This window comes from Sebastes fasciatus, chromosome 5 (genome assembly GCF_043250625.1).
Source record: "Sebastes fasciatus isolate fSebFas1 chromosome 5, fSebFas1.pri, whole genome shotgun sequence".
Lineage (NCBI taxonomy): Eukaryota > Metazoa > Chordata > Actinopteri > Perciformes > Sebastidae > Sebastes > Sebastes fasciatus.
In genome coordinates, this window is record NC_133799.1 from 12,603,673 (window position 1) to 12,619,142 (window position 15,470).

General features: G+C 38.6%; 2 protein-coding genes across 3 annotated transcripts; both read left to right on the plus strand.

Moving 5' to 3' along the window:
• The first annotated feature begins 419 nt into the window (after positions 1-419).
• Positions 420-6,460, plus strand: glrx2 (glutaredoxin 2). 2 transcript variants are annotated; one of them, XM_074635121.1, is made up of 4 exons: positions 420-503; positions 1,526-1,586; positions 2,030-2,206; positions 5,575-5,878. In XM_074635121.1, exons 2-4 carry the CDS (start codon positions 1,527-1,529, stop codon positions 5,731-5,733), a joined length of 396 nt encoding a protein of 131 aa, XP_074491222.1. In that variant the 5' UTR covers positions 420-503; position 1,526; the 3' UTR covers positions 5,734-5,878. The 2 variants fall into 2 exon arrangements, with proteins under 2 accessions (XP_074491222.1, XP_074491221.1); XM_074635120.1 differs by lacking the exon at positions 420-503 and adding an exon at positions 523-714 and having other exon boundaries at positions 5,575-6,460.
• A 1,394-nt stretch (positions 6,461-7,854) lies between these two features.
• On the plus strand, positions 7,855-15,470 carry uchl5 (ubiquitin carboxyl-terminal hydrolase L5). The gene is made up of 11 exons (XM_074635122.1): positions 7,855-8,061; positions 8,489-8,552; positions 8,640-8,745; positions 9,982-10,107; positions 10,773-10,834; positions 11,293-11,423; positions 11,669-11,732; positions 12,074-12,176; positions 13,318-13,431; positions 13,643-13,741; positions 15,080-15,470. The coding sequence occupies exons 1-11, from the start codon at positions 7,986-7,988 to the stop codon at positions 15,122-15,124; spliced, it is 990 nt and encodes a 329-aa protein (XP_074491223.1). The 5' UTR covers positions 7,855-7,985; the 3' UTR covers positions 15,125-15,470.

The window sequence follows — 15,470 nt, forward strand, 5'->3', positions numbered from 1 at the left end:
TCTTTTATTTTTGTTATGTTATTTTTTTTTTATCATATAAGTTTTCTTTCCTATCCAATTGTGCCTTGTATGTTAGAAGTATTGAGTTTAGATTAAAATGCCTTAATGTTTGTAAATGAATTATCTTCAATAAAAAAAACAACAACAATATTATAGTCTGTTGAAAAATAGTCATAGTATAATATGTCGAAAAAAATAAAGAAGGTCGTATTAAATGAAAACAATATATATTATTTTTTTATAATTTAAGTTATCTTTCCTATCCAATTGTGCCTTGTATGTTAGAAGTATTGAGTTGAGATTAAATGCCTTAATGTTTGTAAATGAATTATCTTCAATAAAAAAATAAAAAATAAACAATTGCATAGTATTTTAAAAAAAATGTAATGATAATTTAAAAAAAACATTTACTTTGTTGACGTTAAGGGAGTTCCGGTTCCGGGTTATAATCACGTTCTAACTGCGGCTTGCGTAAGCGACTCCTTCCGGTGGTCAGGTTAAAGGTAGGCTTCACCGATAAACAGTGTAAATAAGGGTCGAAAGCAAGCTGTACAGTAGCAGCCAGGGGTGGTGTGTGACTCACAACTGTCTGTACACTAACCGCATGTTTCATCCAGGCCAACAGCGCGATTATTTTCTAGCCGTATTTTATTTTTTATCCATGTTTGCTCGAGCAGGATGTCTTCCCAGGGTGGCGTGGACCGGCTGCCGAAGGTCATTCACAGTTAAATAACAACTAGATAACTTTAGTTTAATCAATGTTAAAGTACCAAAACATATATATTTTTTTACTTTTACGATTCAATAGATTCCTCTGGCAAATTCGGCATGCATGTGATCTATCAATAAATCATTATTTCATGAAAAAACATCAACATTTACCATGTTGCATGCCTGTTGTTGTTAGCTAACGTTATGCAAGCTCTGTTATCTTCCACGTGTCCTGAGGTCGTGAAGCAATGATCAAGTGTAAAAAATCAAGTGTTACGATATGCCGAATTTACAATTAGGTGTTCAGGTTTCATCAAACATGTACAGGAAGTGTTTAGGAAGTGTTATTATCTCTCACATTAGCGTTTCGTCTTAAAATTGCCAAATTTTACATAGAGTTTGGCGTGGCTGCGTGTCCACTTTGATTCTGAGCTAATTAAGAGTGCCAGTGAAGAGCATGTGTAATTTACTCCTAATCCTGGATTACCTATAGCACATGAACCTTACTGCACTTGAAGATCAGGCGTTATAAGGATCTGAGACCTGGTAAAACCAGTAGCTATACAACTATAACAATGGACATGGGTGTTTTCAGACCAATAATCCTCCAGTTAGATCTTATTTTTGTGCTGATTATTAACCTTCAGCTCGTCTCTTCCTTCACGTTTCTGAGGTTATTGCACGAAGCTACTTTGTTGTGTTAATCCTTGTAGTGTGTTTCAGTTAGATTCCAGTAGTATTAATGAACAACAGTAGATCAAATACCTTTTAAAGTACTGTAATATGCTCCAATATTGTGATTGTCTTTTTCCAGAATGGGGAATTTTACATCCACCTCATCTCTGTCCAGCACATCCTGTGTACGATATGTTCAGGTAAGTGTATGCTTACAGATCTGTTACTGTGGATCTCTCTACAACACATTTTAAAACTGTGTGTCTGATAAATGTGGCATTATAAGCGATGAGTTAAGTTTCAGTTATTTCTGGAGACCCGTTTTTTAACATTTTATTTGCTGGTGTTTCCTACAGTCCAGGAGCATTCCTTAGCTTCTTAATCAGTCGGCTTCTTTTGTCAGTTTATTCCAGTATATTACTTCCTGTTTTGATGTTTCTCTGTACATTTTTTTAGCTAAAAAATCTGTTATGAAGTGGAACCCACAGTTCACTCACTGACTAAACATCAACTTAGTTACTTAATAAAAATGCAGAGATAAGGTTCACCTTTGCCCAGCAACTCACTTGAGATCTGGCATGTGCAGTCTATTTCTGTGTTCTACTGATATTTAATTAAATGTTATTTTTGCCTGACCTTTCAGGAAATGGTGTCGCAGAACTGTGTTGTGATATTTTCCAAGACGACCTGCCCCTATTGCAAAATGGCCAAGAATGTGTTCAATGAAATCGGTGCGACCTACAAAGTGATTGAGCTGGATGAGCACAACGACGGGAGGAGACTGCAGGAGGCCTTAGCTCAGATGACCGGTGCCAGGACGGTAAAAGCCTTGTGTTGTATTTTGGGGGGCGTCGGAATTTGAAGCAACTTCGCAGCCTGTTATTTCAGCATCTATTTAAAGAAGAATCAAAACATGCATATTTGACAGCTTGTTTGTTCTGGCAACTCTGCGTTGAAGTTAAATTTAGATGACTAGACTAGTGTTTTGTTTGGATTGCAGCCGAGACTCAGGACTTCATCTTGACTCATAATAGCTGGATCTGAGTCAAGATAAAGACCGGAGCAAACTGCATCCTTATCAGTAGTCTTTAATAATAGCAAATATATACATTTAATGGAAATAACTTTTTGATTGTAATGTTAATTTGAATATTTTCTATACGACTGAAAATATGTAGGTACAATCCCACATGTTTAGAGAAAGGTCACCTGTGCATAAAGTCTGTATGATATACACTGAACAGGGTTTGAAAGTTACAATGTGAAAATTGTTTTTAGATCAAAATGCGATTTTTTTTAAAAACCTTTTTTTTATTTAATATGCTCAGTATGTGTCTGCACATGCAAGACCAATTTACACTTTATTTTGAGCTTTTCTGTTATTTTATTGTTGACTCTCTCTTTTTCTTTGATGGCTGTGAAAGTTGTTAATAAGTTTTCTAATTTAAAAAAAAAAGCACAGCTCCACTCTGATGACAGATTTATTTTTGGTTAAGTTACATTCTAGAATAAGTTATTAGTTGTTTTAAAATAAAGCAATTACATGAGTAAAATGGGTACAATAATATCTCTTTGTATAGTATTTTTCACAAACTAAGTTGCAAAATCCACTGCCAAAATTAAGCAAAAGCACAGGACAGCAAAACATTTATAGACATTTTTTTTTTTTTTTGGTTTGGCCCTGATCGAAGTCCTAAAACACTGGGTATTGGCCAATTCTGAATCCAATCCAATACTTTTTCATTTAAATACGTGATTTAAATATGTGTCTGACACTTTGAAATAACAGTTGTGGACTACTAAATCTGACGCGCCTTATTTTTCACGAGCTACTTGAACCAAATACCGGAGGTCCTGATTCAGAATTTTTAAGTTGATAAGCTTAAATTGTTGATGATATGAATTAAAGTTTATCTGGGAAAATGTCACACTGACATGATGCGATCAGCTAGAGAGAAGATGTTTCACTCTGTTGGTGTCCTTGGAACTACAGAAACACTGGCGGTTGTACAGTGCTGTAACAGATAACAGGTTCTTCTCTCACAAATTATCTTTGGCCGAGTACAGACACTATGGCTGGCGGAGAGCACATTAAACTGACAACAGACACATTTAATTTTGGCCTGCCATCAAGTTACTTATGGAATTGACATTAATTAGCGACAGCTGATATGACCTAACTACCTAAAAATGAGAAGCTAACTGAATGTTTTGTATACGGCGTTTTGCTAATAAGAAAGAGAGACTAGAGTTGGTGTTTATCGAATCCGTGTAACATTATTTTGTCAATCCGGTTGTCAGAATTCAGAGTCAGTCACATTCATACACTGTAATTTTCACTGGCAGGGGAAGGAAACGCTGTACTGTAGAGCCCGGCTGTCATTAAGGAGAGCAGCATTGCAACACTAGCAGACTGAGGTGGAAAAAACACAGTAGAGTTCAGTGAAGAAAAGGATTGTTTTTTTTCATTGGCTTTATAGTTGATACTGATCCCTTAAAATATGCCCAAACCGGCCCCAATACTGATCTTTAGGATCAGCTCGGGATATCTCTATTGGAAATAGGGCTGTCGCAATAACCGCAACATTTCAATACCACGCTATTGACAAGCCAACCACAGGGGATGGCAAGCAACCACCCAAACCACTATGTTCACATTTTTATGTTTGAATTCTTTGGGAGCGGCGCGTATCAACACTATGCTACGACCGCCAACAGCGTGATGAGGTGCTGAGTGTTTATTCTGCGCTGAAGGTTTGGAGCTTTTTTTTCTGGTCGCTGAGAGTTGAAAAATTATCAGCTTTGAATTAAACGCTGCACTCGTCACTGTCACCTTTTCACCCGGCCGTCCAATCGCAATGGAGGGGGGAAGGGACAAATACCACAAAGACCAACCGTCACATCCTACAAGTGCTAAACAACGACAGCATATTAGGTTCCATTGTATAAAAATGAGTTATTACAGAGCCGGGGTGAGAAGAAACTCAGGATTTCCGAGATTAAAGTCATACATTTCCGAGAAAAAAAACTTGGATATTTTCTGAGATTAAAGTGGCAAATTTGCGAGATTATTAAATCAAAAATTTACAAGAAAAAAACTGATAATCTCTAATATTAAAGTGGCAAATTTAAGAGAAAAAAAACTCAGCAGTATCAAATCATACTAATCTAATATACTAAATATATACTAATCAAATCACGATGAAATCATGTTTGACTCCCCTGTCCCACTCTGCAGGCTGCAGCCAGGTACTCCTCGAAAAAAAATACTGCGCCTCATTGCCATTCTGTGCTCTGCTTTTAACAGTAAACAAGCATTTCATTCATTAAAACTGTCTTCTTTGTCATTAAAAAAACAACAACAATATAGGCCTACCTAACAATGGCCTAACAATACAGCTTATAGCACTAAAATCAGGATGAAGAAATTTGTAAAAAATAAAAGGCAATAATACTGCATATCATGTTGAGCCAATCATTATCACCGCAGGGGGAAATTCCTTCAGCGTTACAGCCTTATTTGGAAACATATTGATGAAAGTTAAAACAAATCAGGACAATTAGAACAGATATTGGTAAAGGCAGTGCCAAATGACAATATTATTTGAAGCAATTTAAAAACACACCTGCATAGGAAAACGTAAGGAAATAAGGTTAAAATCACTAAACCTCTTTGAGGTTCTTTAAATATGATATCTCTCTAATTCTTTTTCTTTAAATGCTGACATTTAGCTGTTTAAACGGGCTGATCCCCTTCTTTAGGAAGCAAATACATCAACCGAACACAGAAACAGGTGCCAGACAACCTTCGCCAAATATAAAAATATCTCATAATAAACCATACTTGAGAACAAAAATACACACAACATTAATAAACTATTAAATATTATAAAATATATTTCATAAGGGTTGAGATGAATCCCACAAAAATATATTTTGGTTTTTATAAAGGCAGCATGTTTATCCTTTGTGGAAAAGATTGTCTTACGTAAAAGTAATTTCCAAAAACTCTTATCTTTTTTAAAAAGAAGGATTTAAATGCTAAACTCCTCAGACAGGCTGTAGTGCTCATGCTGGATGTAGTGGAAGCTGCTGCTTGAGGATGTGAAGCTTTAACTGTGAAACTCTGCACTACACCTCATTTCTTTTTTTTAAGAACTAATGTTACGACCTGATTTGTGTGTTCAGGTGCCAAGAGTCTTCATTAATGGAAACTGCATCGGCGGTGGCTCCGACACCAAACAACTCCATCAGCAGGGCAAGTTGCTGCCCCTGATCGAACAATGCGCTCCCTGCTGCGCCGGATCCGACGGCTCGGGGAGCGGACAGTTCGAAGCCGCTAAATGACTAACCGTTCTTGTAGTTTTTACCAATCCTGTATTTATGAAATGTTTGCTGGATCTCTTGCTACAAGTTGCACATTGCTTAAGCATGATGCTTTTTATTTATCAAAATGCAATAGATACTTGACGTTAGGTTACATGTACATTTTCATCCAGGGATGTACAGTATTCTTATTAAAAGCTGCCATATTTTAAACACAACCTGTGAATAGTGGAAGTACTTCTCATGTGCATGTGTTTTTATTGAACTATATTACAGTCATTATAAAGCATGATCTCTCTAAGCATCAAACCTCATCAAAAACTGTGAACATCATTGGTTTTTGAAGTAACAGTTTGAATCCTTACTCATATTCACTTGAGTTTAGGTCATTTCTCATATATTGTAAGATTAAAAGAACTACAGATTTTTGTACGATTAGTACATTTTATTTTGCACATGTATTTGAGCATTACATACGGCTAATATGTTTTGTATTTTATTTTATTTTTTAACTTTGCCGTCCAAGCATTTTATATATCGGTGTATCTGAGATTTTAGCAGAAGCTGTGTTTGTCTCTGAATCTCTTTGATATTAGGTAAATGGTTGATTTACCTAAGTGTAAGAATAGCCTACTGAGTCATGATGCTGGTCTCTCTTATGAATATAAAGCTTAATTATGGGCCTATGTTTTTTTTTAATGCCTAGAATGTGCATTTGCAATTTTTAATAAACATGAATGAAAGTCCACCATCAGCCTCCTATGTCTTGCTTTGCATTTTCCCGAAGGGTGCTTCAATTGTTAATCCCGTCGTCGTAGGCGGGCGGGTATTGGTTCAACTTCATAAAATGGCATTCATTTTTCTTACTGGGTCATTTGTTTGTAGTTTCATTTGTTGATACGTGTTTGTTCCTAAAACGATGCTTGTTGTCAAGGTTTTGAAATATCTTGTTTTGTCAAATATTTGGTGCTTTTCCGACGGTATATGCTGTGGCATAAAACGCGCGCACCCATTTTTGCTCACATTGCACCGCATCACGGTGACGTCACTCCAGTTGTAGTGATGGGAATTCCGTCTCTTTCAGTGAGCCAGATCATTTGGCTTAGCTCACTAAGAAGAGCCGGCTCTTTCGGCTCCCAAACGGCTCTTCGTTTTACCACTTCTGCCTTTTATAATTCAGGCAAATTTAGCTCTGTTTTGACCTATGATTGTGTGCACATATATCACTTAAGTTACTCAATATAATTATACTAAACCTTATATTTTCCAGAATATCGTAATTTTACATGCTGCTTTGTTTCCGACTGTCACTCATCTTTTCTGCTATTCGCGCATCACACTCCTCTCTCTCTTTCTCTCCTCCTCTCCCTCCTGCTCTGTACCTGTAGACCGTCAGCGCGCCGTGCACCCCTGCCCCTCCCTGCTTGATAGTATGATCCTTGTCTGTCGTCACCTGATTGGTCGCACGGACGTCATTAACACAATATTCAGTCACAGGGCCTTTCCCATTTCCGATTTTACACGGCTCGATTCCTCTCCTCGACTCCTTTCCTCGCGTCTTAGTCCCGCCCACGAGAGATGCGAGCAGAGGAGGCGAGGAAAAGACACGAGGAGAGAGGAAGAGAGGAAATGTGTTTTTAGAGACATGAGACGTTGTTTCCTCTGAAGCGTCACGTGAAGCGACGGCCGTTTCTGATGACGGCAGCAGCTGATCACAGCTGGATCAGCTGTCAGTCGGCTTTAACAGCTGTTTATGTCTAAACTGATTTAATAATACTAATAAAAACACAGTTATTATCTTCCGTGAAGGATTCACTGGTGTATCCTCACTCATGGCTCCTCCAGCAAGCTTCCTCGCTCCTCGCTCCTCAAGATGCATTTTATGAATTGAGATGTCCTTCAAGATGGAGCGCTGAGATCGATTTCCGGGTCACAGCCGGAGGATCGAGGAGCGAGGAGACGAGGAAGCAAAAAAATCGGGAAATGACATGCACTTACAGTCAGAGCATGGAGTGCCCGTGGCGCGGAGAAGATCATCCTATCTTTCTGCCTTAAATAAATTAAAGAAAAAAGAAAACGGCTCTCCGACGGGATCCGGCTCTTACCGTCCACTTAAAAGAGTCGGCTCTTTGAACCTACTCGTTCCCGACCTACCCATCACTACTCCAGTGAAATTAGCTCGACTAGCTGCTGCTCTGCTAAGCTAAGCTAGGTGTATTAGCTCATCTCGTCTATGTTGCACAGTGGAGTTGAATAAACAAACATTGTGAAGAATGGCTGGAAGCGCAGGAGAGTGGTGTCTGATGGAGAGCGACCCGGGCGTGTTCACAGAGCTGATAAAGGGTTTCGGTGAGAGACGACTGCTGCTCATTCACTGGCTAACCAGCTAGCTTCTCTAAAGCTAAGCTAACTGTAACTTCTAAATTAGCCACTATGGGTTTTCTACTCAGAATAAATACAATGCAGTGAGGGTGAAACGGAAATATGTTAAAGGATATGTATTCTCAACAGTCACCCAAGTGATGCATTTATCTAAAATGATGCATGTGTGATAATTGTGCAGCTAGGCATGCTAACTGGCTAGCATTACTCAGCGTTCAAAACAACGGCGCGTGAAAACAAACCCATGAATGACATTTGTTGTGCCATGCTCTGCGAGGACAAGCTGCGCACTTAGTTAAACGCCTACTTAGTAGACCCTTATTTAAACACTTACTAATATATATATATATATGTGTGTGAATGAATATTTGATGCTTTATTTGTTCCTTGTCAGGTTGCAAAGGCTCCCAGGTTGAAGAGATCTGGAGTATGGAGCCAGAGAACTTTGACAACTTGAAGTATGTTCATACCTGCAGCTGCATTATATTGCATGCTCCCTCTTTTTTTTTTTTTAAATAATAAAAATATATCTACTTTTGTTCCAGACCAGTTCATGGGTTGATTTTCCTGTTCAAGTGGCAGCCAGGTGAGGAGCCAGCTGGATCAATCGTTCAGGATTCCAGGCTTGACCACATCTTCTTTGCAAAACAGGTATATTTAGCTAACAAATGTGCACATTGAGTCTTTTAATATTAACAAAATATTGTTATTTTGCTCATTCAGTCTTGTGAAGGAAGGGATCATTGCATGGGTGGGAGAAAGTACAAAATACAGCTACTGCTGAATGCTCACAGTGACCCTGATGAAGGCCTATGTTGATCATTTTAAACAATTATTGCAATGTAAAATAAAGGCATTTTAATTTTGCTCAAACACTACAGTGTGCCTTGGATTATTTTTGAGGGAGACTTTCATTTTGTACTTTTTTCCACCCGTGCAATGAGCCTTTCACAAGACTGAATGAGCCCAATACTCCTGGAGGATCCAAAGAGCACCTGTATGTGATTACCACAGAGACCCAGCAGCGCTTCTACTCCATTGTTCTCATTGTTATTTTGCATCTATAGTATGAATACTATTAGACAAGTCCATCGCCAAGACAATGGCAGTGTCTATCTGCTTCTGCACCTCTAATTTGAAACATGGCTCCTTGTGCATTTGTGTCCTTCCAGATGCATTTGGCTCAATATCTAACTGCTGAAGTATAGCTCCAAAAGAAGGATCACAGTAAAGAGCAATACAATATTCTCCATATTCTGCCTACTGAGGGTGCATCAGATGGTGACTGCACTGGCAAGAACAAAAGAGAAACCCATGTGGAATTGTAAGACATTATCTTTAGTGCAGAGCTGTTTAGGATAATGAGTTGCTGTGCTTCTCAATTGAGTGGGCCTATGACATTGAGCACACAGCCAACAACGAAGTGCGAGGAGGCTTCTCCTCACTTTTTTTTTCATCACATATTTGCAGAAAATTACTGATTCTTAAAATTGGCATCTGTTGCACCTTTTAAGGGTTGATGATTCAAATTCCAATTGGTGTAATGTGGGCGCTTTTAAATTCCTATGCATTAAGGCAGTCCCGAATGCCGTTTTTTGGGCTTCAAAGCTTCAGTGAGAAATAGGCTGACATGTTCTTCTTTCTGTCTGTCTGTCTCCATCTCCCCTGTTTCAGTGCACGGGACACACACACACACACACACACACACACACACTTCTACACACAACAAACAGCAATATACATCTTAGAATAACTAATAATAATTGAATAATGAATTATGTTAATGATTATTCCTTATTCCATGGGATATTTTGAGATTTATACATTATTATTACATACTTATATATAATAAATAAAATATTGTGTATTTTATCTGTGTCTTTTCAGGTCATTAACAACGCCTGTGCAACCCAGGCCATAGTCAGCGTTCTGCTCAACTGCTCCCATTCTGACATGTTGCTCGGAGACACGCTGACAGAGTTCAGAGAGTTTTCACAGAGTTTCGACGCTGCTGTACGTTCATGGTATTTTTCTCTTGAATCCAAAAAACTGTTTTTTTAATCTCTATTTTGAATGGCATGCATTCATTCAGGAATGTACTTGTCTAACCATTCACAATAACTTTTCTGCTGGTGTATTTGTTGAAAACTATGAACATCCCCTTTAACTTAAGTGACATCAGCATTTGGTTTTGTAACTCAAATAATAAGTTATTCATTCATTCAAAAACTGTTAAAAGAGCTTTCCCTCTGGGAGCAGTAATTTGTTACACAACTAGCTGTAATTTCCCCTTCCATCTTTAACACTGACAGTTTCATCCTCTTACCTTCAAAACCGGGATGACTCAGTTGTCTGTCCCACAAATGTTCAAAAGAACCAGGCTGAAGTGATTTTTGATGCTCAACTTCTCCTTTGATTTAGAGATAATTCTTCTGCCTTGATAAAGTTACTTTGTGATATTTAAATTCATTTATTTTAGTCTAAACCAGTTTAGAAAACAAGCAGGACTAGAATCGCTGAATAGAAGAAACATTGAACCACTAATTGGATGCATGCCTTGTTACTTAAAAAAAGGAATGTATAATGTGTCCCATACAGCCTTTCATAACGCCCGCTGCATCTTTAAGGCCAGGGTTATACAGTCAGCATTATAATCCTGCACCTCCCGCTCTCCTCAGATGAAAGGTTTGGCTCTCAGCAACTCTGAAGTGATCCGACAAGTTCACAACAGCTTTGCAAGGTAAGCTCCCGCTCATATCACATACAGCTGGAGAAAGTCAGTTTGATTGGCTTCATGTTATTTTTAGCTTCTCGTTCTAACTCGGTGAAAAGTGATTGGCCCATTTGTTGCTAATGCACCTGTCTGCTTTTGTGAAAAAGGAAAATGTGAGGTTGGGGTCATTTGTTGGTTACCCCAATCCTTTGTCAGTACTGATTCTCTTTCTTGAAACACCTTTTTTGTCACGTGAAGCACTTTCACAACTTTCTCGGTAATAACATTTTTAATTGAGGGCAAACATGTTTAACTTTCTGTGCATCACATTGATTTACTGACTTAGATTGGAGTTTTCTTCGAACATTTTCTACATCCCTACTTGTTTAATAGACAAAACCATAGCATCTACATTTGTTGTGTGTGATGCATGCTAATTATCTTTGATATTGCTTACATAATTGTGCGTTTTTTTATATTTGCAGACAGCAAATGTTTGAATTTGATGCCAAGTCGACAGCAAAGGACGAGGACGCCTTTCACTTTGTGAGCTACGTTCCTGTAAACGGCAGACTATACGAGCTGGATGGACTCAGAGAGGGACCAATTGACCTGGGTAAGCAGAAAAAAAGTCATTTGTTATTTTTCTTTTATTGCTTTATGGTTTCAGCACCAAAATTGGCAGTTTAATGTTTAAAGTCCCTCGGTGTGAGGTCCTGCTGTGCACAGCTGAATTTCGTCTCGTTGGCCAAGGCCCATTTCCCCTAAAACTGTCTGTTTTATGATGATGTACAGTGCAGTTACTGTATATACCGACACCTGCGGTATTATTTGTTCTAGTCTGTGTTTTTTTTTCACCAGGTGCATGCAACCAGGACGACTGGATCAGCGCAGTTCGCCCAGTGATCGAGAAAAGAATACAGAAGTGAATATCTTTATACATTTCATTTTAGATTAATCTAAATGCTTTCTATCACAGTTGGTGTGGAATTATAATGCTTTCATGAATCTCTTTCACTTTCTTTAAAGAAAATGAGTAGTGAGACACCAAAAGAGAATTAATGAAAAAGCATTTTGTAGATATGATTTTGCAGACGAGCTCTTTAATCCCATCTCATTTGATTTATTTTATGCATTTTTCATAGTTTATAATCTTACAAAGCAATCATAGTGTTCTCTTGTTCTGCCAAAAAACTGCACTACCTTGATTTTTCTTGACAGCGCATCATTCTATACTTAGTAAAATTGTATCGTTTCCCTCTTCAGGTACAGTGAAGGAGAGATCCGATTCAACCTAATGGCCATTGTGTCGGACAGAAAGATGATATATGAGAGAAAAATCGCAGAGCTCCAGACCCAGCTTACTGAGGTGAGTGGCAGCAAAAGAGCTGAATCAAGGGCAGACATGACAAAGAGTAATGTATTCTTTTACTTTCTCCCTGTGAGGCCGCATAAGAAATGCATCAGATGTCGACTTTCAAAAGTTAGAGATCATAACTAAACAAATCCCCCAACAAATGTTCATCATGTCATATTTCATCATCATGTTCACCACCACACATAATGTGTCAGTTAATGAAATCTAGTGTAATGATTAGGGCTGCAACCAACAATTATTTGCAATGTCACCCCAAGCTAAAAAATATTTTTCCACTGACCATGTTTTATTTTGGTTGGAAGGTGTAGTCTGTTTCACCCAACGCCACACCCAGCGTCACACCCAGCGTCATATTGGGTGTTGTCGGAAATGTGCTCTGTTGCACCTGTAATCAACCACACCTAATCAGTGTTGACAAGATACACTGATCACACCCTGATGACACATCAGCATTACTGCAGCAAGGTGAAGCATTCAACCACCGGAGGTCAGCAAACACAAGGTTTAACTTCAACAGTTAAAACCCTCATGTAAAAATATTTAAGGAGTTGGGTATTTCCTCTGCATTATATCCACTATTGCCTTATTTAGTTATTACTAATGAAACAACATATATACTACAGACATGCAGTGTATACTAGAGTTTCCCATCACACATGTTCCGCAGCTCAAACAGCTGATCTACCAGCTGAAACTACGGGAGGTGCAGTGCCGCACACACACCCACACAAACACACATGCGCCGGCGGAAAAGATCCGAACTGAACGTGCCACGCATTTTTATCGGTAGTAACGTTACTATCAGACAACACATGCGATGGTTAAAACAAGGTTAAATATACTTTTTAAGACATGATAGTCGCATAAACTATTTTATTTTTTATAATTGAATGGCTATTCGAAAAATCTAAAACCCATCCCTACTATGCACAAATCCTTACCATGGCTTGGTGTAACAAACCCAACAATTAAAACAATATTGGAATTATGCAAGTTGCTAGAGTTTAATCGACATAACAATCCTCATCACCAACTGTCCCATCTTCAGAGTGCTGTTTTTTTTCCCCATCCAGACTTACCAGGATACATCTTGGTTATAATAGAAACTTTTTTTTCTCCTTTCTGTTCCCAGGATGAACCAATGGACACAGACCAGAGCAGCACATTTCTCAGCTCCATCCAGTCCGAGATCGCCAAGTACCAGCTCCTTATTGAAGAGGAGAATCAGAAACTTAAAAGATATAAAGTGGGTTTCTCCTCAACACCTCATTCCCTACTATTATATGCTGTATTTTGTGTGACATCCACCGTGATATAAATGCAGGGAAATGGCCCAAAAGGCTACAGTAATAACCATGAGCAAACAATAAATGTAGAGGCTGGGTTTGTTGACTGCATCCATCTCCGAATGCAAGAGTTTTCCCTCACTTGATGGATTTTTGTGTTTTCATCCCCAGATTGAAAACATTCGGCGAAAGCACAACTACCTTCCTTTCATCATGGAGCTGCTGAAGACACTGGCGGAGTACCAACAGTTAATACCTTTGGTGGAGAAGGTATTTTCTTTTGTTTCCGTGGCTTTCTTAAACACTACTTGCTTCCTAGGCATGCGTGTCTGGGAAGACTTAAGTACTTTGACCAAAGCTCGAGCTGAAGGACGTCCTGGAATTCCGGGGCCGAAAAAAAATAGTATCGGGGAGGATGAAAATTTATTTTAGGACGAATTTGGGACGAGAGTTGAATGAAAAATACCCTGCTAACGTTACAATGAACGGCGATGAAAATGACGGCACGTTTTATGTAGCACACAGTTTTTATTAAACCTCTTTGACAGCATAAACACACACACACACACACACACACACACACACACTGTCAGTGCCAGATCCGTCCCGCACTGACAAACGTACGGCACGTACCTCCAGCCTCTGACCTCACGGCAGCGGCAAACGGGGAATTATTCAACCCAAGTCAATGAGGACTGCTTGATGGTATTAATATTAACGTTACCAGTTAGCTAACATTAGACTGTCTGACGGTAAAGTTACGGTTAACGCTTGCTAACCAGTCAGCAGCCAACATTTGCATTAACAGTGAGTGAGCTGATGACGTTACGCTAACTATGAGGAGTCAAAACTCTTCAACAGCTCAGCTTTTGTCCGCGGCCACATGCTGCTCCTCTCCCCATGACAGGTGCTTCTTGTCCTTCCAACTTTTCACCAGCTCACAGGGCTGGTTCTAGCTTTTTGGTGGCCCTCTGCAAAATTAGTTTTTTGACCAAATGCTACTTTTTACACATAAAACAATTATTTAATTTAATTAAGCTGCATTGTTAAAATCAAAATCCAAACAAACATGCAAATTATAAATAACAAACCAATAAAATTACTTTTTAAGATAATAAAAAACGAACAAACAAGATTTTAAATTTGGGATGGTCCACATTCATTTCAGGACGTTATATTTTGTGACAGTTCTAGGAGGATGGTGAAAATAGTTAGTTTGGAGCTTTGACATTTTGAAACATCATTGGGTATTCCTCCTTATTATTTGTATGGGATATCTTGTAGTTTATAGGGACTCTCATTGATAAATAATGAATGACTTTGGTCAATGCCAAGGGCCTCAGATAGAAAAAATAATCAAACAAACATAATGAAATTGCTAAGCGTCACTGTTTATTCTGTCCACTAGAGGGCAAACGTAATGCCTCATAAAGCATGCCATGCCTTGTTCATGAATAAGACATTGAAGTTAATGTTTTTACAATGCTTTAAGTATGTTTCAATCAACTGCAGTAATTCAAATTAAATGTCTGTGCCCAGATTTGGTGATTAGAGTCACAAAAACAGTACTCTTTACTAATTCCTGCATACATTTTTTTTTCTCACCAGGCGAAGGAGAAACAGAGTGCCAAAAAAGCCCAGGAGGCCAAGTGAACAACAACAACACACACTTCAACAGCGAAGCCTCTAATTACACACACATACATGCATCCAGTCACCCTTTAAATCACTGAGCCACATACAGATACTGTTCCATCATCTGTCATATTCATAATAATGACCACGGATGGTCTGCAGCACTTCCTCTACTGTGGCATCCTATGAACCATCCAGACAATAAAGAACTGCACTGCAGGTGTAGCAGAGAGACTGTCCACCGGCGAAAAAAATACTCTCTCCATGTGTGTCCCATCAGCTCTAACGCATGATAGAAGGAAAAGATGTGCTCAAAATTATGTTCCGTCTTATTTTCATAATAAAATGTCTAGATGTTTGTGAA